We start from the raw sequence: 25664 nt of genomic DNA, 5'->3' as shown, positions 1-25664 counted from the left end.
CATTTATTGTTATTCATTAATACATTTTATTTTTCAGTTACCCGAAGCCATTACATCTCTATGTTTGCATTTTGATGTCAGTTTTCTTTAAATAATTATTCTCGCCTTTAAAGATATTATACATCAAAACGAGTTAAGTGACAGACTAATATTTAGCTGCGTGTATATGTTCAATATCTGAAAACATTAAAACAAATTAAAACTGTAAACCTGTTTAGATATGAGTATACAATTCTTCTACTAGTTTGCAATCAACTTTAGAACTTTATAATATTTGTTACACGTAAGCCTTTTTACATGCAAAAATGCATGGTGTAGTCCACAAGCAAAATCAATACATTGGTGTTGGAGATAATGGAATTGATTTTTGTTTTATACCTGGAAATCGAAAATTTAAAAGATAAACAAAGTCTATATCCAGGTTTCGTGGGACGTTCCAAGGCCGGCCTTCAGGTAGAAAAAATCTGAACATGATTCCAGCGTTTTCTGGCAGGCATACTGTAACTTTTAGTTGTTGCTCAAGAGCTACATCGTGTTTTTGGGACTGATCTCAAGTGTCAATTGTTTCATTTATTCTAGTTAATCTAATCTAGGTACTAGTTTTCCAAAAACGTTAGTGGTAAGCCTACTTTGTTTTCTTGTTGAAAATTTAAAATAAAGTGTTCACTTTAAATAAAATTACATTATGCTTCACAGTATATGTATATTCAACAATAACAATCAGATAAGAACTAATAGCTCTAATATCGATAGTAAGCAGCATTATGCACTTAGGGCTTATGTCATGATTTACAAAAACTGCAGTAGGCTAATATGCAAGCTAAAATAAGGTTAAACTTTAATACAAACAAAAAGGTAAATATTAAGTACAATCATATCTTTTTGTAAGAAATAACTTATCTTATCTCTAAATTAATATAGAGAACTTTTACAAAAAACCTAATGTTTGCGGAATTATTTTTAGGAACAATGAACGAAGATCCAGATCGATCCTAAACATCGTCCTCTATGAGAAATTATGAAATTATTCACCTTCCATGCATTCCCTACGGTAGTGTTCAATATTTCCCAGGAAGAAGAAGCCCCAATTTCAACATTGGGCACTACTGTGGAGACTTTCGTTTCAAATAAATCTGAGCTTCATGGAAAAAATACACAATAAAAAAATTAGCACAGAAAAAACCCTAAAGAAACAACCAGATCAGAAATTAAAACGGTATGGAAAAGTAAGAATTTACAACTAGAGTAATGAAAGGGTGATAAAATAGAAACACTAGTAGCTCAGGAGCAGCACACACAATTTTTTTATCGCTATACAATTTTTTCCAACATTTTCCCATTAAATCATAAGGTTTCTGGTACATTAAAATATTATTTAATCAAACAAAAAATAAAAATCATGCATTATAGGGTTAAAATGAAGATTAAACTCACGAAATATCTAAACTTCGCTGCTATTTCGCTGTTAATACGTAAATCACGAAGTACTCTTATATTAAAAAAAACAATCATCATTTAAAAAATTGAGGAATTATTTATTGAAAACAAAGAAGAGATTTCAGAGAAAAAATAAATATAAATATAATAATAAATGTATAAATACTATGATTTGTAGAAATTTCTCTTGTTTGATTGTCTAGATGTGTTTATTGTACTGTAGAAAGTATTTTCAAAAAGTATTAAATTTCTAATCTCTCCAAAATTATCCATCTGGTTATAAAAGTGTCCTAGGACGGTTTTATTACTATTTACTGTGAGGTATATATACACTGAGTTTATGTCAAATTATTAGACAAGTATAGTATTAGAACTGTTTAGGGAGTAAACAGATGTATGAATTCACATTACTGGAAACCTGCCAACCTAGTAATAAAAGTGAGGTTTATATAAAATTAGTTTATGACAAATTATAAAACTGTGTAGGAAAATGTAGGGATTTAACTTCAGTGTTTATTAACAAACTGATAACAATTTTCATAACATAAACTAATCTATCTTAACGTACCTACCTCAAAGAGACCTTCAATGAAATTAGTGGCTATCATTATGTTGGCAACCCCTATGTTGATCAGAAAAGGCGTAACAAGAGAAAGAAGTGCTGAGAGGGCCACCGCCACACCGAACACTCGACTGCCACCCAGACAGGCACCTAGCCACCCTCCTAGAATCTGAGTGGCGGCATTCCCGAAGGTGACGGCGCGCAAGATGGTGAATATTTCAATGAAGTTCCAGGTGACGTCTTGTTTCTGAAATCATAATCACACAAAAGGAGATTTATAAGTAAGGACAGAATTGTGTCAACGCTTGAGTCAATATTATCATGGAATGTTTAATCACAGTAACACATTTAATGTTTACTTTATCGTGTAGGTCCTTTTACAAAATATTAAAAAACTGTTAGAAACTTACTAATATAAACGGAATTTAAATACATTCACATCCTTAGATCCTCCACTGTTGCATCATGCGTAAGATATAAAATCAATGTTGGATCTTCGCTACATGTTTGAAAATCTAATTACCTAATGATTGGTTATCTAATATCAGAAATTCCATTTTTACTTGCAATAACAAAAGTTTTAGAAAATCACGTGAATGAGTCGTTTGGAATGAAACAAACTCTTTAAGAAACCATTAATATACGGTAATTTGTATTAACCTAAGTAGGAGGCGCGCAAAATATTCAATAACTCCTGGAAGTTCCGAGTGATGTCTACTTTCTGAAATCATAACCATACAAAAAGAGATTTTTAACTAAGGACAGAATTCTGTCAGCACTTGGGTCAATATTGTTATGGAATGGTTTAATTACAGTATCAAATGTTTACCTACTTTAATGTACAGGTCCTTCAACAAAATATTTTAAAACTTTTAGAAAAACTTTTTTTAAACTTACTAATTTAATTAAACTACAAAATTAATTTGTAATACAGTAATAAGGAATACACGTTATGTTAATAAATTTACATCCTTAGATTCTCCCCTATTAAATGATGCATCATACATGAAATCTATTTTATATCTTTGTCGCGTATTTTTGAAAATCTAATTAAAATGTAAGTAATAATGTTTCTGAAGTGAGACAGAAGATCCAGTTTTTATAGCAAAAGGAAATTATGGTCTGAAGGAGCCCTTCGGAATGAAACATGAGTATCTCAGTACTATACGGTCCTATATATTATCCTAAATTGCGTACAAAAAATGAGCCAACTAACAATCTTACAGTTTAAATCCGTAAAAAAAGGACAAGTGCCTATCCTAAATCTGAACAGTGCCTATTTTATTGTTTTTATCTAATTCTGAAGATTAGCCAACTAAAAATCCCGCAATGTAAATCTAGACAAAAGAAGACAAGTGCATATCTTTTTATATTTTCCTAAATCTGAAGATTAGCCAACTAACAATCCCGTCATTTAAATCCGGATATAAGAGGACCATATCTCATATAACGGAGATTTTGATTAACTGTTATGCAACTTATATCTCGGCCCAAAGATGTATACATATATAAAGCCAGCTATTATTTCGTAACTAATATTTTTATATATTGAAATTCTCCATATATATATCATGCATATTATTCCAAAGCCGTATAGGAAACTTGAATTTTAATCTAAGGCCCATAAAGTATATTATCCTATACCAGTTTCACTATATTCTTTTCTTTAAACTTGTTTAAAATGGCCATGAAAAATAATTCGAAGACCTTAAACATTTAAGAATGTTTTTGGGGCTTCTATCCTTAAATATCTCTAAACGCCTCCTCTTTTTAATAAAATAATCCTGTCTCACACGCATTTAATTTCGTACTTCAACATAGCGCACAACTAAATTGTACGCTACTGGTCGTGATGGCTGATGGCTCACCTCCACAATTGTTCCGTTGTCCAGGGTGAGATTGTATGGTGATATCATGGGACCAAGAGCGTTTATGAAGTTTGACCTGAGATGGCTCACGTTTAAGAACCCCAAGAACGCGAGAAATGTCACTATGTGACGTCTTCTCTTCCAGAACATCCATCTGCGTTCCTTGTGCCTGCAACACAATTTTAGTAGACAAATCATAAAAGTAAAGAATATTATTACAAAATTGTTATTTCCAGCTGGACGATACTGCTCGTTCAGTTAATTTTTTTAGTTTAATACAACTTGAAAATAAAACAGATTTTTATCCCCAAGCTGAGATACTGTTTTAAATTGTAATGTATTTTAAAAAATTAATATCTTCACTCAAAAATATGGTATTAATACAAATAATTATCAATCCCCATACCATCGGAAATCGAATATCAACCCTTGAAAACATGGGGACATACCTCCTCCGCTCTTAAGCGGCTCACGAACCTGGTATTAACGCTTAATCAGGATCAAAAACTGGTATTCGCAGGGCTATCTGTATTTAGGCATGTGCTATTCTAGCACGACAAGATGTGTGTGTGTGGGGGGGGGGAGAATGTTTTAATACAATTTTTCATATCCATAATGAAATGTTTATAAGGCATTAAAATAATTAAAGGTTGCTAGCAAAAATGTATTATTATTATTATTGAGTATTTATTATTATTACGTTATATTTCTCAAGAATCATGCCGTTATAAGGCTTTTTGAAAGAGAGCAGCGAGTGAATCAAAACCTAAATAGGTCTGTGTATGTCGTTCTAGATGTTCTAGCGCCGCATACCGCTCTAATACTTTCGGATAACAATCCGAGATTAACATTAACATTTTACTTGTTAATTTCTGTGTTAATATATTTAAAGCAGATCAATTACAAAGAATGACATTTACTTGTAACGGCTAAAGGGTAACTATTTTTGGTCCTTTTCAACCAAACTCAAAACTCATAAATCGGAAACTTTTAATCCGATTACGATCAATTTTTTTAATAAAAAATAGTTGGAAGCGTGATATTTTTGAGTATGTAATTTTAGACTGTTTTTAGCATGGAATAAAAGTTGCTATTAAATTACTAGAGCGATTGCTGTAAGACATCCAACGCTCACAGAAGTGGCACGATCGTTGGCCTCCAATAAGAGCAGGCCATGGTTTAAGTACAAATGGCAGGGAATAGCATTTTGCTTCTGGAATCGTTAATTGTTATCTAGCACGTTGAAATAGCGTAGCTAATTATTGAGTTTGGTTTTGATTTACAGTTTGTTCCTAACAGTTAATATCATATATTTTTATCTACAAATGGTTTTTATAAAATTGAAGGGCGATTGATGTTTTTACGTTATATTAATCTTTTGAAGAAACAAGATTAGGCAAACTGTTTACAGCTGTGGACCAACATAAATTTAAAGAACCGCATGTTGTAAAAGCAGGCCCGTTTTACCAAATAGATAAATAAAAATAGAAAAGGCACGTGCCTAGGGCGCTAGGCAGTTGTTATTTTTGGGGGGCGCAAAAAATGGAAAAACATTGCCGTGGTTGTATCTGCATGCATCATCGTCAAACAGACGTTTTCTAGGCTGTCTTAAGCTGATAAATGAACTTGGTGCATTTCTCGCTCAACACATGATAACAAAGGCAAAGGCAGTGTATCATACCTTTCGTCTGACATTTGCAGTGAATTGTTTGATATTATGAGCAAAGAAGTTCTGAAACAAATCTTAAATGAAATCAAGCAAGCTCGCTATCTATCTTTAATTATAGACTCCACAACCTTACGTGTCACACAGACCAATTGGCTATAGTACTTCGGCATGTTTCATTGCCTAACGCTTGCGACAACGAACGCCTGATACAACTCTTACCCATTGTATGCCACAAATCTGGAAGTTTGGAAGAAGCAACTCTCAGGTTACTTGAGAAACTTGAGCTGGACTGTCGTGGACAAAGTTACGATAACGCATCAAACATGTCGGGCATATACTCAGGTCATCAGGCAAGGATTAACAGCAAAAATGATCTTTGTACCATGTGCACCTCACTCACTAAACCTTGCTGGGTGTTTTGCTGCTGAGAAGGCGTGTTCAGATAACACACGTACAAGGGCTGTATGCTTTTACTCGGCATCCACTTACAGGTGGAACATCCTAAAAATTCATATTGAAAAGAGCAATGAAGGAAAATCAAAGAAGGATCAGAGGAAGCTAATGGTGAAACCCCCGAGTTACACAAGATGGTCTGCTAGGGCAGACGCACTTCAAGCTTTAAAAATAAGTCAACATGAATTAAACGATGCTCTTGAAGAGCTAAATGAAGACGATACTCAGACACCAGAAACATAATGCACAGCCGCTGGGTTTCTAAAAACACTCGGAAATTTACAAACCACGTTATTAACTGTGATCTGGGACGAAATTCTCGAGAGAGTTGATAAAACAAGTAAGACTCTTCAAAATCAAGATTTAGATCTCCTTGGTGCTACAAAGGAACTTAAAACACTGTTCTCGTTTTTGAGTGGAAAGAGACATTTATTTGATGATTTAGAGTCCTAACCATTGAAACTTGCAGAAAAAGAAGAAGCTGTTTACGACAAAGCAAGAAAAAGAAAGTTATTGCCCAATGAAAAGGACAGAAGCATGGAAGAAACATCTCCTCAAGGAAGATTTCGCACTGGAGTGTTTATTGCCATTGTTGACAACATAGCTTCGCAGCTCAACAAAATAAGGGAGGCCTATTTAAGATCTTACAAAAACTAGAAGAGAAAAATTCGAAAGAGGTGACTTGTGAAGCTAAACTGTTAAAGTATACATGAACGATATTGATGGGCAAGACTTTGTCCAGGAATGTAACCATTTAAAACAATACATGGTTTTGGAGAACCTTTCTAAGATCAAAGAAATGTACGCCTACATAAAATCAAACAGATAAGAGAACACTTTCCCCAATTTGGAAGTCGCTCTCAGGATATTTCTAACCTTACCTGTGACGAACTGCAGAGCTGAACGTAGCTTTTAGCTTTGAAAAGAGTGAAGTCAGAAATTAGATCGTCGAAGGTTGATAAAATAATGTTTATGTGCACCCAAAACTGCATTACTTTAAAATTAGACTAAAAAAACATTATTGACGACTTTGAAACACAGAACCCAGAAAAAGCTGAATGGATCTTGTTCAATTCTTGAGCTTGTATGAATCTCTAGTCAGTCTAGTATTAAGCCAACAAACCAAAAATAATCCAAAGGAAATTTAATTAAACGAATACTTTAAATTATGTAAATACTTCAAATTTAAAGAAGGAAGGATGGGTAATCCGAGAGGTATGTTACACGCATTCCCACAGGAGGGAGGCCAGTAGATACCTCACGGCTACCGGTTGCCAGTCCAGGACACGGCAGGACCATAGGTGGTGGATAATGGGAAGGCACTCGAGAAGAATCAGGATAATTTGTAAAGGAGAGTTAAGGGACACTAAGTCTAAAGTCCCTAAATCTAAATTTACGGGGTACGTGCGTTATGATGGGCTGGTGGGGGGGGGGGCGTAGTCAGCTGGCAGAGTGCAAAACGGGCCTGTGTAAAAGATGGACCTGTTGTCTAATTGTGACGATGTCTAGCAAAGATCTGTAGTGCTTCAGAGAAAACAACCTCAAGTAAAATAGAAATAATTGCTATTAATAACTGAAAAATCTCATCTAACAACTACGAGAACGCTGTCACATCTGAAAATGAACCTAAACCTGAAGAGTCTTTTACATCTTTGTCCTCATCTCTACTAATATCAGAAATATTTTAGGGGAAAAATTGAATTACAGCAGTGATGTCATGTAAGCGAAGTACAATGATATAAGTTTCGATCTAACAGTATTCCCACTGCGGTTAATATCGACATAAAGACAACCAGCGTGTTTACATTTAACTGCTGCGCTCACACGTTATGTCGTGCCACACAAAGTTTATATTGGTAAACAAAGTAACAAGACAGTAAATAGCCCTCATAGGACACCTGGATGTTATGTAGGTAAAGCACCCTCAGATCATTGTAAATTTTTAGAATTTAATGTCCAGAATTTGATCATAGGTGTAAAAATAAAAAGGCAAAAAGAGGAAATGGAACAAAAAAAGTATGTAAACGCAAACCTACGTTTTAATTACAAGATAACGCATCAGAAAAACCCTAGTCTGTTATAATCTATCTGATAGAGACTTTGCATTGCATACAAGCGTAACTGTCCCGGAATCTTGCATATTTTATCGCCTGTGCAAAGCCACCTCATCAAACTAAAGAAACATCAATAGGAGGTTGCAGAAATATTCAATTAGAGAGTACCGAAACATCATCGCGCCTGTAAGTGACAGTAACCAAGCTGCAAGTGCTGCGGACGATGGAACTCCCTGGAGCCTGTTGGTCGGCGGCTGTGAGGGTAACAGTCTATCATGGCGACACTTCGACTCTATGGCGGGTCTCTTCTCGGTACATATAAAACCATTGACAGTATATCAAACATGGGAGATGAAGTTTGGCCATAAATCATCCAATATTGAATGTGTTTTTATATATGATGCACAGCATTGCGCGTCGGTTGGATTTGATGGGTCTATTCTCCTTAACTTTCATTTAATTTTAGATAAAATTCGCTGTTAAAAAAATCTACATAAAAGTAATTGACTCATCCCTAGTTATAAAATCTATTGATAAACCGTGTAATAAAAATAGAAAGTTTATCTGCTAAGGCTAATAGTGAATGTAACAGTAGTTAGCAGGGTGATTCAGACCAGAACTTGACTTATCATTGCCAATAGACTTTTCCGTGACCATGAACCTGTTTTAAAACTACTTATGCCGAAATGTAATGGTAATATTGTCAGCTATTCTGTTAAATTAATGGTTTACAATTTTTAAATTATATACATTGTATAAAACATGACTGTCATTTAAATGTAGTTTGTAACATAGTAATACAATTGTGTTAATAGAAGAGAATTGACTCGTGTATGATACTGTGTGAGATACAAACTATGACTTTAACTAGCCAGATATTGTAATATACGAATTTTACAAGGAAACAATTAAAAATACACTTTTAGTGTAATACATTTCAATGCTCAGAGCATTAATAAAAAACCGACATCATAAATATGTTCCTGGAAGAAAATGATCATGAAGCTTTTACCAGAAATCGAAATATCCATAGTGGAGTCGCAGATATTATCAAGACTTTCCAAGAAATTTGCAACAAGTAAATGAATTTTTACTTGAAATGCATATTTAGAGTGCACTGTAATATCAATACGAAGTATAAAACTTAGCTTTGCGGTTTTATGGAGACCTCACGATGTCGAATTAAATATTTTTATATATCAAAAAATAACTTAATAACTCTCGAAACATAGAGAATCTATCTGTAGTGTCAGCTGGTCAGCTGATTTAAAAATATAATTTATTTTAGTATTGTAAAAGATATAGACCACCTGTTTTGTTTTGGTCATTATTATAAAGTTAGATCATCTTCTCTCTTTAAATAGAATACTATTATTTTGACTAATTACATATCTTTAATTTCTTAATTAGGGACAATTATTTAGTAACATATTCATTCCCTATATTAGTAACCCCGAAAACAAATTATTCAAGACCCGCTTTTATTCACATTCAATGGAAGATTGCAAAGGCAAAACGACATTTTGCGGACTCAAGTTGAAGATCTGCAACGTCATCTTCAAGGTCAGCAAGAAAAACAATGCTGAAGAGATTCACCATCCTGCTAACCAGGACAATGAACAGCGGAAACTGATATACAAACTGCAGGGACTCTCCCCAACGTGTCATCAATCGGGTAAGTGTCAAACTTCCACCCTTTTGGCCCGAAGATGTGGAACTATGGTTTGCACAAGTCGAAGCTCAGTTTACCATCGCCCATGTTTACACAGGAGAATACAAGATTTGCATACGCTGTAAGTCAGCTAGAAGGTCGCTACGCTCATGAGGTAAGGGATATAATTAAAGCTCCTCCTGTAGCCAACCCTTAAACGCGTCTCAAAACCGAACTTATCCAAAGGCTCTCTCTCTCAGTACCAATCAACGACTAAAACAAATTCTGACGGAGGAAGAAATGGGATCTCGTAAACCATCTCAATTCCTTCGTCATCTACTATCACTTTCCGGTAACACTCCAGTACATGAGGATCTTATTCGTCAACTATGGATCACTCGCCTACCATGCCAAGTCCAAAGCAATACTGCAGGCACAACCTCAAGAACAGTCACTAGAGCAACTAGCTCATGTTGCTGACAAGATATTTGAGGGTAATAGCCCATCAATCCCTTTGAGTACAGTTCAAAGCACCGCAACTCCGAATGTAAGTGTATTTACTTTGCCATCTACAGTGTGTTCTCTCAACCGTTAAAAACTGTAAATATTGACTCAGAACTCACCTTGGTCATTAAGGAATTGACGGATAGGATTTCTCAGATCGAGCAGCACTCTCAGCTCATCATCCTGGATCTCGCTCAGACTTACACGGCCAGGATAGTTTCTAAATCATTATCTAGCTCCTCCGATATATGTTGGTATCATTTTAAGTATGGTAAAAAAGCTAATAAATGTATCAAGCCATGTACATTTTCTTTAAACTCCAACAGCAGTCAATAATGGCGTCTACTGGCTGCTCAACTGGAGGACGACGCCTTCTCATCAGTGACCGGGTTACTGGTACTAAATTTCTCATAGACACTGGTTCTGATCTCTGCTGCTACCCACGTCACCTATTACAAAACAGACCACAAACGCGTGGACTACGACTTGGTTTGCAGCGAACTCATCACAAATTCACACCTACGGTTTTAGAAATTTTGGTCGAAATCTAGGTTTGCGACGCATCTTTTGCATGGAAATTCATCATCGCTGATGTCACCATGCCCATCATTGGATCTGATTTTCCTTGCTCACTACGGACTTCTTCCTGACTGTCGCAATCAACGCTTGATTGACTCAACAACTAATTTAACAGTAAGATGTCACACTTCTGATGCCTCTGTTCCTAGTGTGAAGGCCCCTCACCGAGTCCACTCTCTATTCCACGCTGTGCTTGCTGAGTTTCCTACCCTCACTCGTCCGGCTGGAACACCTCGTGAGGTGAAGCATAATACGTTACACTTCATTAAGACGAGCCTGGCCCTCCAATCTCTTGCCGACCCTCGCCGTCTTGCACCTGATCGCCTTTAAATCGCCCCAAAGCCGAATTCGATAGTATGGTCCACAAAAGGGACTGCCCGACGCTCTGATGGACCTTGGTCGTCTCCTCTGCACTTAGTTCCTAAGAAGACTGATGGTTGGCGACCGTGTGGTGACTACCGTGCTCTAAAACGCTAGAACCATTCCTGACAGCTATCCGGTACGTTCACATTCATGACTTCAATCATCAAATTCGTGGGGTGCACAACATTTTCGGTCATTGATCTAGTAAAAAGCTTACACCCAAATACCAGTAAACCCTGAACGACATCCCTAAGACGGTCATAACCACACCTTTCGGTTTGTTCGAATTTCCCTTCATGGGGTTTGGACTCAGAAATGCTGGACAGACATTTCAGAGATTTATCGACGAAGTGGTTTCAGGACTTGATTTTTTGTTTCCCATACATTGATGACATACTTATTTTCTCACAAACATCCGAACAACATCAGATCACCTCCGTATCCTTTTTCAAAGACTCACAGACTATGGAATCCTTGTCAACGCTAACAAATGTGTCCTTGGATTTCCAATAGTTACCTTTCTAGGCTACGAAGTATCTGCCAGTGGTACTAGACCTCTTCCCGGATAGTATCCACCGCTCTTCAGAACTTCGCTCGCCCGGAAACTGCCAAAGGACTACGTCGTTTTTCTGGGCATGATTAATTTTTTATAGAAGATTCATTCCTTCTGCATCTCAACACCAAGCATCGCTTCACTCTGCTCTTGCAGGCCTCAAAGGGAAATCAGAAGATAACCTGGACCACCGAGTTAGAACAGGCCTTTCATCAATTGCAAGGAGAATATCTCTCTCAAGCAACTCTGCTCAATCACCCTGACCCAAACGCTCCACTCGGACTTTTCACTGACACCAGCACCTCATCTGTTGGGGCATGCCTTCAACAACTCGTCAAGAATGAATGGCAATACCACTTGCTTTCTTTTTCTCTCAAAAGCTTACTGCAAGACAAATAGAGTGGCCCGCCTACTACCGTGAACTCTATGCCGTCTACTCATCAGATACATCATTTTAGACACATTTTAGAAAGCTCAACGTTGTACTATTTCACTGATCATAAACCATTGACATTTGCTTTCCAACAGAGAAAGGATAAACTTCCTCCTGTTCAAGTCAATCAACTATCATTTATTGCCCAATTCACTACTGACATTCAGCACATATCTGGTATCTGCAAACATCGTTGCCGATACTTTCTCACGTGTCGATGCCATTTCAGGAATCACAACTGTCGACCACTGTACTCTTTCACAGGCTCAACGAGAGGACACTGAATTCAAGATCTTTTGAACCGTCACACAGCATTTGAAGCTCAAGAGAATCACAGTCCCTGGTTCAAACGTTGACCTCTTCTGTGACACTTCTAATCCTTCACTCCGACCATTTGTACCTGCTCCTCTCAGACGACTGGTTTTTTGACTCTCTACACAACTTAAGAGTCATCCCGGCATCAAAGCTTCAGCTCGCCTCATATCTCAAACGTTTTGTTTGGCCTAATATTCAGCGAGATTGCCGCACTTGGGCCCAAACTTGTCAGCTCTGCCAACGTGCCAAAGTTTCACGCCACGTTCACAGTCCCATTGGAACAGTCAATCCACCATCTGCTCGTTTTCGTCACATTCATGTAGACATAATTGGACCACTCCCACCAGCTGGCCCGTACCGATACTGTTTGACCGTTTATTGACAGGTTTACCAGATGGCCAGAAGTTCACCCACTTCAGCAAATCACTGCTGAGGAAGTCGCCGAAGCTTTGGTGAACTGTTGGATATCCCGTTTTGGATGCCCAGAACGTATCACAACGGATCAAGGTCGTCAATTCGGAATCTGGACTTTTCAAACGTCCTCACCTCTAAATTTGGGATTGAACGTCTACGGACCACCAGTTATCACCCACAAGCCAATGGTATGGTCGAACGTTTTTCACCGTTATCTAAAAGCGGCCATCATCTGTCACCCGGAATCAAACTAGGCTCCAAGCCCTCCCTCTAGTTCTGCTTGGTATCCGAAACGTATACAGAGAATATTTAACAACGTCCTCTGCTGAACTAGTATACGGAGAACCCTTACGGTCTACCTGGATCAACTCCTTGCCAGCCCTCCGGGGTTGGGACGCAGTGAAGACATCTCTGACCTTGTTGTCAGGCTGCAACGTCAAACATCTCGCCTTCAACCTGTCTCTGGCTCAGCTCACAGCAAAAAAACTCAGACATTTGTCTTCCAAGAATTATCAACATGCACTCATGTTTTCTTACGTGACGATACTGTGCGTCGAGCCCTGCAACCTCCCTACAGCGGACCTCACAAAGTGCTTAGCCGTGACGACAAAACTATGACCATTCAGATCGCAGATAGAAGCTCTAAAGTAAGCATTGACAGAGTGAAGCCTGCTTACATTCTAACCTGACCCTTCCCCACAGCCTCAACCAAGAAGCGCCCACACACCGGCACCCAGCATCGGTACACCTGCTGCAGACCCGGACAACGCAAACACCAGAGTGCGCTACCAGATTTGGTCGCAATGTGCCGTTTACGGCTTGCTCCCTGACTTCCAGTCTCCCTAGTAGTATAGGAGCTAACAACGTTTTCGAGAGAGAATTTCAGGTCAGCTGAAATTTTGATATGCTGTCTTCCTTGCTCTTTCGGTTGGAAATCCGGGATATCTGGCTGGCGGTTAGTGGTTGCGTTTATTAATGCGCATCTTACCTTCGCAGGTAAAAAATCCAGCGCTTCGGCAAATGGACAACATGGCGTCAGTCTGAAATCACGTGTTTGTGTGGTGTTTGTGTGTTATTTGTGATATTTATTTATTAATTTCGCTACAATCGCCAGTGGTAAAACGAAATGTGTTTCTGTAAAGGACATAAACATAAAATCATTCTTTTCGTGAATTGATAAATGAAGAAGTGCCAGGAAGTTTTGAATATACGTTTAAAATATAAATTAAAGTACTAGCGCTGCCGTCGCTTTCTGTCTCTCTTGCACTCCAAACTATCTCTCTCCAACCACAAGTATCATACCGCAATACTGTTCTTTAAGTTTTTATTTATATCTAATATTTAACAATCGAATTAACGTCTGGCAAATTAATTTTATATTATTTTATGTTTAAATAACATAATATAAAAATTACAGACATTCAAAAATACTTTGAATTTTTGATTTAATGAAAATAAAATTTCGCGTATGGCACATAATTAACAACAATAAAAATGTCTGGCAATACAAAATTAATGTCTGGTAGATCTATCTAAAGGGAAAAAAATTTTAAATTACGCATAAAAAAATTCTTTAAAAACTCGAGGATATAAACCTGTGAAGGTAAGATGCGCATTAATAAACGCAACCACTACCGCCAGCCAGATAGCCCGGACTCCAACCGAGAAGAGCAAGAAAGACAGCATATCAAAATTTCAGCTGACCTGAAATTCTTGTTTTAGAAAACGTTGCTAGCTCCCGTACTATAGGGGGGCTCATGTAGTGTCAGCTGGTCAGCTGATTTAAAAATATAATTTATTTTAGTATTGTAAAAGATATAGACCACCTGTTTTTGTTTTGGTCATTATTATAAAGTTAGATCATCTTCTCTCTGTAAATACAATCTAATATTATTTTGACTAATTACATATCTTTAATTTCTTAATTAGGGAATTATTTAGTAAACATATCATTCCCTATATATCCTTGACTTTAGAGAAGAACTATGCTGTTGGGCGTATTCTCATTACATGGGTTCCATTCTTTAATAAAAACCTACCAGGATTACGCTAAGTAATGAAAGCATAATTCAAAATACTGATACTAACATCGAACCCAAAAGTATACTGATGTCTAGAAACTTAAAAATATCATTTTTGGATCACAATGCCAAAATATTTCAGTTCATACGTAATAAAATTAACCGGTACATATAATAATTACAAATCGTTATTTTTAAGAAAGCTCTGTAAAATATTTTCACAAATTAGTAGTCTACTGCTAGAAGACTGGGACGACGTGTGGTCTGCTGTTTAAATTGAAGATAAAATGTAAAATGTTGTTATCTACTTACAAAAATTATTATGACACAGTGTTTCCTTTTGTTAAAACAAGTTAATTTAAGATGAAAATAAAAACTAGATAACACCAAGTATTTTACAGGCCTACTTTTGAACGCACGATTCACCTTTAAGGCATGTGGTGTCAATTGAAATAAGGAATCTTGTTGAGCTAAAATTAAAAACCATGTTTCTACTTGAAGAGAGAAATATAACGACAAATTAATTTTGGATTATCAAACTATCTGGTTAGTTGTTAATAATAATGTAAATGACGCTTTGCTGATTAAACGAAAATTCGCAAGGTAAAATATAATTAACTCATTATTAATGGGTGCAAACCAGAGATGGAAAAAAATCTCTGAGCTACGGATGGTCTGGAGAATGAAAGAGAGGTTTGTGGGCTTAGATGATATTATGGTTTATATCTTTAACAAAATTTTCGATGGTATAAAACATGTTTTCATGCTTCATCTGTATTTGAGTTTCTAAATTCCACCGTCTCTTCACTTGACAGAAGATTGTCTTCAATTCGTATTTTTCTGACCTCAACAGGGTTTTTAGTGTGCCGCATAGTGGCTTGCTAAGTAAACTTAAATAATACCTTGTGCGTAGCCACACCCATTATTTTCTTTCAAATCATATCTGAGTAACACAACCCAAACAGTTGAAGTACGTAGCCCATCTATTGTTTTCCGATCTAATACTGTGTCTGTCAAAAGTGGCGTTCCCAAGGCTCTATTGTGGGCCCTAACTATTTATACGAACGGCCTCCATCTAAACGTTCACTATAGTCGAGCATTGATGTATGCTGATGATTTATCTTTTCTTGCTTCTGGGCGTGCTTTATTGGAAATACTCTGCTCAGCAAGGAGAACTATATAAGAAGCTTTTAAATGGTTTCTAAAAAATAGTACATATTATTTACTCAATAGTAAATTAACTGGATTTATGAATCTAAAGCCTTCTAATGGATCATGCCTTCTAAAGTATGATTTTACAAATGGAATTGGGTGATATAATTGAAATCGAAGAAATGTCTTGGCCTCCCTGTCGATGACAAAATTAATTAAGATCTGCTCGTGGATCACGTGTGTAAACAGGTTCGTACTGTGTGCCGTGATCCAGTTTTACCAGTTTTATAATATGGTGTAATTTTCTTGGGATTGTCAACTCAAAGAAATTTTAGTAGAGTTTTCAAACTGCAGAAATGGTGCTTGAGAACCATTGCTAAAGTGAACAGCAGAAATTCTCTGTAAATCACTGTTCTTAGAGTTTAATTTAATGACGTTTGCTGGACTGTTGGGGTACGAGTGTTGCATGTTTGTTTGATCAGATCCCGAACAATTCAAAAAATGGAGTTTTTCATTTGTACTCTATAAGAGGGAGGGAACAGCTTACAGTGCCTGTTTACTACTACACACGTAGTTACGAAAAAGGACCATTTTTGAAATGTTGAACAAGTTGTAAAACGGGCTAAAATTATATAAGAAGCACCTGCTTTTGATAAAAGGTCAAGGGATTATTTTATAAAAAATGTTATATGACATAGATATTGTTATATTTAAGGCCATAAAAATCTTCCAGGATGGCAAAGTTTGTTATTATTTAGTTCTAAAATGTTTTGTTAATTATTACGAACTGAATATTAAAGTGAATTATTTTATTTAAGTGAATTAAAGTGAAAGTTAAGTGAATTGTATTGTACAAAACTGTTGTTGACGTATTAATACTGTACATAGTTTGGAATGAACGAATAAAAGATTATTGATTATCATTAAAGTCATTATTCTGGGCGTAAAAATGTATAAACCACAATTAAAAATTTAAATTATAACGTTATAACTGTTTTATGAAACATATTTTGTTAATTTAGCGTCTACTAATCTACTAATTGAAACACGCAAACTACCTAACTGCGATTAAATTATGATAATATTGTAAATTTGAAAGTGCCTTATTTGTTTTGCTTTTAGCGTAATCTATTACCATGAAATGCCGATAGTAATGCACTTTGAGTTCTTATTTCGAAGGTCCGACTGGGCTACGCCCCACTAGTCTTTAAAGTAGCAAAAAATCCAATCTTGGTCTATAAAGTTGTGAAATATTACTTGAATTAATTATTAATTAAAAGACCATGTCTAATTTAATCAACATTTCTGAGTAAATATTGTTTATTATTTTCAATTGGCTTACATTTATAATGAATATTATTTTTATCTAAGGAATAACTATTTTTATTATTAATAGCATTTTATATTTCAGTGATTAGGTAAGTACTCTTACTACGATTAAGTAGATAACTTAAACAATACCCTAAACCCTAAGATGGCCAGAATTTGACACCGAAGAACTCCTTTGAAGCAGTAAGCTAGAATTATGCTAGATGAAAGTTAGCTCGACTGTGCTTCTGAACTAATGTACCAATTCCAACTGTAAATGTTACAAAATACAAACATTATTTTTCTGTTTATGAAAAAAAGAAACGTGTAGTGTTTTTGTTAATGTACTTTTTTACATACGCCTAAATTTGACCTAATACTGTGCATTTTTATACAATATTAAGTATTACATCTAAAATACAATATTACAATATATAAATTTTACCATGAATTGTTGGTAACAAGGCAAACCCAGCACTGCCGTCCGAAATAGAATTCACTGAGAACCAGTAGTGGTCAAACAAATGCAACGCCAACAAAATTGCGTACAAAGAAGCAGGTAACTGCTAGCAGTGCATATATGGGACAATGTAGCCTAACTTTTACTTTACATAGATTGTGATAAAACCTAATTTAGTAGTCTTTTGACAAAGTTTGGCTTGATCAGAAAATAGGCAAAATCAGCTATTGAACAAAAACTACTAACATCAAAGTAAACTACAAAGACCATAAATATACACTATTGACCACATTTTCTTAGTTGTGAGAAGAAGGCAATCTTGAAATTGGCAAAATCTACGAAATTGTGTGTGAAGCCGCGGTTAACTGCTAGAATTTATATAATAAACAGGTTGGAGTGGTAACGATTATGTAGTGGTCTGCTCACGTCCAGCATAAAGGCTGTAATAACTGTCTTAATATATTTCACTAGTTCTCTGTAATCTTTGGACTAGCAATATAGCAGGTTTTTAAAACCTCACAATTGTTTTATTATTATTGTTGTTGTGTATAATCTTCGGGTAATAAAAAAGCCTAATTAGAAACCATTTTTGTTGAATTGTGCAAACTTCAGAACTAACAGGAGATGATTGGTGAAATTTTATTATATTTTTAGAAAATTGTGTTGAAAGAAAATGTGTAATATATATAATAAAGCGTAGCTTTTTGTTCTGTTCTGTTCGGCTTTACTTGTTCTCTTAGGACAAGAAGCTTATAAATAGCACTTAGTCCTGTAAGAACCTTTGTGCTGGTTTCGGAGTGACAGGATATTCAGGATGGCTAAGGTTAGGGAGTAGGGGCCGCCTCCTATTGAGATCTATGAGGAAGAATTAGGGCACTACATCTCAAACTCATGTCTCCCCGGATGAAGGGGAGGTCAGCTGTGAACCAGTCTCTCCAGTCAAAGTAGGCAGGGAGTGGCATACCCTTGTTGAGGCTAGCAAGAACCTCAGTGGTTAGGAAACAAACTCCACCAACTCCAACAGTCATCTCCAACAGTAGACTAGACTTATCGAATTGCCCATGAACCCCAGAATCTCGACATTTGCGATTACTGATGTCCCGCTCCTGGACATCCATAAGGCTGCCCAGATTGAAATGACTCATCGGTTTTGCTATGCCCAGTGGTGGATTCAACTGAAAGGTATAAACCAGCCAGAAGTAATCCCTGCTGGGTTGGCTTATGTTGGCGTAGCTTGGTAACTTATCTTTAAGGTTTAAATTATTGTTGTGTTAGAACAACTCTAGAAATCTGACTGGTGGATAATGAGAAGGAGGGGTAGGGATGGAAGAACGGTGAACAACTGAAGGAGCAGAGGTCCAAATTATTAAATAGAGCATGGGTATTTGATTCTGACCACAGAAAATGACTGACGAGCTCGGTATTAAATCAAGTTCACGATCAAATATAGTTGCAATATAAATGGTTTAGGGATAATTCTGAGGATTAAAAATGGCTTCACGAGTACAGAACTAAAATAGGCGTGGTCTAACAATTGGTCCAGGAGCTTGATATGATGAAAATTAGATATTTTGGAACAAAACCCTTCCGAGTCAGCCCCATTGTAATGTTTAATCTTGCCAGGATGAATGCCTAAACATATGTTAAAAATGAGGAAATATACTTTATTAAGACTACAATGAATAGAAATTGTTTTGTGTTTCGGAAAAAAAACCATTAACAGAATATATATGAAGGAAACAGGATTTTTTCCGGACATTTGCTATCATTCAGTGAAACAAAAAATGATTTTAAAAAAATCCTTCCATCGTCAAAAATAAACTTCAAAAGAAGATTATATATATATATATATAAATATATATATATAATATAAAAAATATATATATACACGTATAACTGGAAAATTATTAGAGCTGTAACGGAGAAATATGTACGCCCATTGACTTACACAGCCGTAATCCATTTTAAAGAGTATCGATTTGTTTTTATGGCCAATGTGAGCCTAAATCAGAGTTTTCGAGTCCAATTTTATTTTTTAATTTTCAAAGTTAACCTGTGGTTTATTATACGTGTTTTTAAACTCCTGTCAAAATAAACATTTATTGAAATAGGAAATTTAACCTTTCCAAAATATGTAAATGCAAAGTTTTACAAAAATAGCACTTTCTACACATTTAAAAACAAACTTTATCTATAAAACAAAAATATTTATCTGTAATGAGCAGTATTACATGCAACATTTACATACTTACAAAAATTTTCCTACACCAAAAAAATTAATATTTTGAAAAAGTGGATGTCTATGACTACCGATCAAATATAAATGAAAGAGTATGTGATCTGGTATCTCATTTTAAACGTCTTTGAAAGGATGAATATTTATAATCAAAATGTGTTTTCACGAAAGGTATAAATCTGTATTTCGTTATTGCCAAAATATAAACGTTTACACCATTGTTGCTATAAATTATAACTAAAACATTTTTTAAAGTAACTACGTGGGTCATATGATCATGGTTGAGAATATTGTAAATAACAACTTATTTTTGTAAAATATCTTTAAACATTTTTTATTGATAAAAATTAGTGGACCAAAATATAATTAATATATAGATATAAAAGCTTATATTCTGTATATAAAAATACTTATAAACTGTACTTGCAATGCTTCTAAAAATAATATAATAAAATCTAAAACATACCGCGCGGCTTCTAGGTTGTTTTTGTAAAAAAAATGTTTCTACCGGTTGGTTCCCCTAAAAATGATGAAAAGGTTCATAAGGCCGTGATTGAAAATTAATTTTTAAATAATGCTCTATGGCATTAATTTTAATCGTATTTTAAAAATTTATATTTCGCCACTCACACTTTTTCTAAATTTATAATTAGTACATTTTCTATTGCTCCAGAAATTAGAACACAATGATTACCTAATTTATTTGAATTTTGCTATTTGGGTCCAAATAAAAATAGCTTATCTAAATAGTCAATAGATGGAGTTGCACTAATTGAGGGAAATCAATCACTAAAGGCAGTGGCCACTTAAAGTTGTATGTGATTGAAAAACGACGGCTTTGGTACATGAACCTATGACTTGTGTAAGCTATCAGGCCTAACGTGGTCATTGCGCAATAGAAGTTGATAATAAACGTAATGGTTCGCTAATCCTTCAAAAATAACTTCTGATGGCTCAACTCTATATCGAATCATTGTTGTAACGAGAGGTTCTGCATATTATTTTGTATTGAAAATATAAGTATCATATTTATAAAACTATTTATGAACTTTTTTTAGTTTAATCAGTAATCAATACTTTATGTATGAATTAAAATAGAAATGCCCGATATAGTTAGAAATATGTACAGGAGTGCTGAAAAGTCTTGAGACATACAGTGACATAGGGCATGCAATTGAACTTGGATGCAATCAGTTGCTCTTTACCACCTCAGGGAGATGACCTGAAAGGAATCAGTAGAAAATCTTAAATGTAAGCATAGATCTATGTGCATATCATTTTACAGGTTTAATTAATAGAACGTCACTCCGCAAATTAGACCTCAAAAGGTTAATCCATATAAAACGGCGGGGCTCAAAGGTCTCAATACTGATATGTGCAAGTTCAAGAATGGCTTAATTTTATTGTAACCATATAATATGAAGCTACAAATTAGACCTCAAAAGGTTAATCCATATAAAACGGCAGCGCTCAATAGTCTCAATACTGATCTTATGTGCAAGTTCAAGAATGGCTTAATTTTATTGTAACCATATAATATGAAGCTATAAATTAGACCTCAAAAGGTTAATCCATATAAAACGGTGGGGCTCAAAAGTCTCAATACTGATATGTGCAAATTCAAGAATGGCTTCATTTTATTGTAACCATATAATATGAAGCTACAAATTAGACCTCAAAAGGTTAATCCATATAAAACGGCGGGGCTCAAAAGTCTCAATACTGATATGTGCAAATTCAAGAATGGCTTCATTCTATTGTAACCATATAATATGAAGCTACAAATTAGACCTCAAAAGGTTAATCCATATAAAACGGCAGCGCTCAATAGTCTCAATACTGATCTTATGTGCAAGTTCAAGAATGGCTTAATTTTAATGTAACCATGTCATATGAAGCTACAAATTAGACCTCAAAAGGTTAATCTATATAAAACGGCAGCGCTCAATAGTCTCAATACTGATCTTATGTGCAAGTTCAAGAATGGCTTAATTTTAATGTAACCATGTCATATGAAGCTACAAATTAGACCTCAAAAGGTTAATCTATATAAAACGGCAGCGCTCAATAGTCTCAATACTGATCTTATGTGCAAGTTCAAGAATGGCTTAATTTTATTGTAACCATGTCATATGAAGCTACAAAAATTATCTTGTAAAAATAAAACTAGTGCTTATGTGATCTTGTGTTATGACTGTAATGTAAATATTTTAGAGAATAGTTTGTAAAATAGGGGTTTATAACATTTTTTATAAATTTTAACATAAGGAATTCTGTGTATGAAATAACTAGACCTAGCTTACAAGTGAATAATAACGGTACGTACATTGACAACATGCTGTATCTGTGCACCCTGATAGAATTGTATCGGCATTTGTGGAACCAATGATAATGTCGGACCACCATAGTGTGGTTATCAAGGGAAAGTTGGATTCATGTCATGTTTGTGATACTAATTTAATGTTAATAATAGTAGATGTGAAAGGAATTGTAAAATATCCAGATCTATTGATGATATTATATGTGCACACTTTGGGGTTTTGTAATCAAGGTCAGCTGGCTAATATTGTATATTTTATCTACGTTTAATGATAAATTCGAGTTTTTCTTTAGTAAATTTGTAGAATTAGTTGTTATAGCCTTTCCAATTAAATATAGGAGTGATGTTAAAAATAGGCCTAAAAGCCAAAATGGTTCAATGAGCTACTGAGGGTGATGAAAGAACAATGTTCGTTTACTTATGAATTGTGAATACATTTCATGATTTTCACAAAGAATCCTACATAGTTCTGAGGTCCAAACATAAAAATGAGATAAGACAAGCTAAAGTAGCTTTCAATGGTAAACAGATTAAGAACGCTATAGATAAACACAAAGCTATTTGGTCAATAGTTAAAGATAGCCTAGTTGGTCTTGAGGGCCCTTCCGTTAATAAGGTTGATTCATCTCTAAGTAGTACTGTTTTTAATGATTTCTATTTTACTCAAGTAACTTCAATTAACCAAGAAGTGCGTCAGACAAGACACGATATGTCATACTGCTTAAATAAATTCAGATTATCTCAGATACATGAAGCATACAACGTAAAATCACTGTTTTCATTATTTCTAAAGTTCTTGAGATTATACTGCACGGCCAAGTAATGAAATATTTTAAACATAATTTTTTTCTCCAACAATCAATATGATATTGATTTAGACATGGAAAGAGTCTAGTTTGGCTGTAGTTAATTTTATGAAAGAATGTACAATGAATGTGGATGAAAAACAATTGTGTAGTAGGTAGTGTTTGTGAAATGTCAAAAGCATTTGACGCTATTGATCATCTCATACTTTTAAAAACTTAAAGAGTGTGGATTTGTTGTTAATTATGTTAACCTTATTCAATCATATTTTTCTGAAAGGTTCCAATCTGTATTTTATAATGATTGTTTTTCTCTATATGTGAAAATCTGACTGGTGTGCCACAAGGATCAATTTTGGGACCAACTATGTTCATTGTGTGTGTTAATGATCTGCCACCATATTTTAGCAATACCTGTGTACTATCTGTTATGTATGCTAATAATTTTGCGTTAAAATTAAGTTGTGCACATTTTAATTATTTAGTCACTTGTTGTCCCATTTTAACTCTGTAGCTGAGGATTGGACTGCAGCTAATATTTTATGTTTGAATAAAGATAAGACTCAAAGCATTAAACTTAGTTTAAGTAACAATATTAGTAAAACTGACGATACATTTCTGGGTGGGTTGTTACAATAAAGTGTGAATTGGGATTCTCATATTGTAAACATACAGGTATGTAAAAATATTTCAAAAAGCACCTTTATGATTAGAATATTAACATTAACTGTTATTTTAAATCTATTAATGGCAGTTTATTATGCAACCATACAAAGCCATTTATCATATGGAATAACTGTCTGGGTCTGTGATACTAATGTAAGAAAGCTTTTAATTTTACAATAGCGAGTTTCAGGAATTATTTGTAATGTTAGTTGTATAACGCATTGCAAACCTTTATTTAAAAATCTTGGGGTTCTGACTGTTTCTTCATTGTACGAATGCAGCTGCTATTATTTATAAGATCAAGTTTAGTTTGTATTCCCACGAATAGCTCAGTTCATGACTATTTTACCAGACAGAGTAACTTTCTTAGAATTGGGTAATGTAATTTTCAAACATCCATTAAATCAAATTTTGAATTGGGTAAAAATTATACAACTTTCTTACCAGAAGAAATAAAAAGTCTAAATGATAAGAAATTTAAACAGAAGTTAAAATCAGTGCTGAAAGAACTAGGTACATATGATGCTAACCAAGGAATTTATTAACCGCTATCAAAATTCAATTCAATATCCTAGTTATGCAGCCTATGTCAGATGATGTGTCTTGTTTTGAACATGTGAACTTGACAATACCATGCATTTAAATATGTATTACAGCAATAAAACAAATTGATAAATTGATTGAAAACGGCATGTTAAGGAATTTATGACTCCAGATATCATATTTAATTCCGTTGAACAATTGTTACCTACACAATCATAAACTTAATATTAAGACATCATAAAAATCTAAAAAAGTTGCTACTTCGAGGACAGGTAGACTAATGTGTTTTATGTAGCCCATATGAATAATAACCACAGTTACAAATTTTATCGAATTTTCATACTTGTTTCGAATAAAAGAATCCAGAAAAATTGCTGATTTAGTTTCATATTGATGTTTTCCACTTTTTAGAAAATATTGAGTCCAATTATACAGTTTTTGGAATTTGATTTAAATCTACAACTTTAAATTAGCGTTGACTTAATATCGGCTCACTGTGGCGCGACAGCAGCATCTTGTGTCATTTACATGTGGACTCATTGCCAACCTCACAAAAAGAAATTCCCTTGTTTTCCCGTATCAGAGGGTCACGACTAAAAGAGATTGGAGGAAAGATAATATTGAGATTGTCTTTTTTGGTCTCGACCTCTTAAATCTGATATTTAATACGCGGATATTTTGTTCTCTGATCTAAATATACATTAGGATTGACATTTTCTGTATATAAAAGTGTCCTTAACCAGTAAGACAATTTATTTATGTCTCAATAATATTAACTTCCTAGAATGGCTCTATAAGAAATACTCTCTTTTCTATACTCTGAGAATTAAATTACACCTATACAAATGATAACAGTTTAATGAAAAAACTTACCCGCGGCGTTGAAGGTTATCCATGGTGCGGGAACAGACACCGACTATGTTGTGTACTTGTCGGTCGCTCAGAGATAGGCGGTGTGTAACGTATTAGTGTCAGTAACTGTTATCCGGTGGTAACCTATTACCCAGATAACGTGTTACCAATAACACCCTGTTATTTTAGTAATAACTGGACTGTACTGTACAGCCGACAATGCGCTGGTGACAGTCAAACTAAAACCTTCTAACTGGACTTGGAGTTCTTATAGCACTTTTTTGGTACCTATTACGTTACTCAGTAACAAATAACAAGGATTATCGTGCAGGCAATTAGGCTAGGAAGGAACCAGTTGTAATCTTGGTATTAGGTTACTGAGAAAACAGTGATGGAGTGAGCGAAATAGAAAGCGCATTATAGAACATTTTCTTTTACAGAACAAGTT

General features: G+C 34.9%; 1 protein-coding gene across 1 annotated transcript in view; it reads right to left on the bottom strand.

Annotated features, from left to right (window-relative positions):
* The window catches only part of LOC124356965 (vesicular glutamate transporter 1-like), a 44855-nt gene extending 19540 nt beyond the window's left edge, over positions 1-25315 (bottom strand). The window contains exons 1-3 of the mRNA XM_046808305.1: positions 25238-25315; positions 3868-4036; positions 2010-2246 (exon numbers count right to left, since the gene is read on the bottom strand). Of these exons, the coding sequence (XP_046664261.1) occupies positions 2010-2246; positions 3868-4036; positions 25238-25260 (429 nt within the window). The 5' untranslated portion in view covers positions 25261-25315. The remainder of the gene's footprint in view (positions 1-2009; positions 2247-3867; positions 4037-25237) is intronic.
* Between the last annotated feature and the right edge of the window lie 349 nt (positions 25316-25664).

The sequence above is a fragment of the Homalodisca vitripennis genome, chromosome 3 (genome assembly GCF_021130785.1).
Source record: "Homalodisca vitripennis isolate AUS2020 chromosome 3, UT_GWSS_2.1, whole genome shotgun sequence".
Taxonomy (NCBI): domain Eukaryota; kingdom Metazoa; phylum Arthropoda; class Insecta; order Hemiptera; family Cicadellidae; genus Homalodisca; species Homalodisca vitripennis.
Note: the sequence above shows the minus strand (reverse complement) of the source record. Positions and strands in the feature narration are given on the sequence as shown.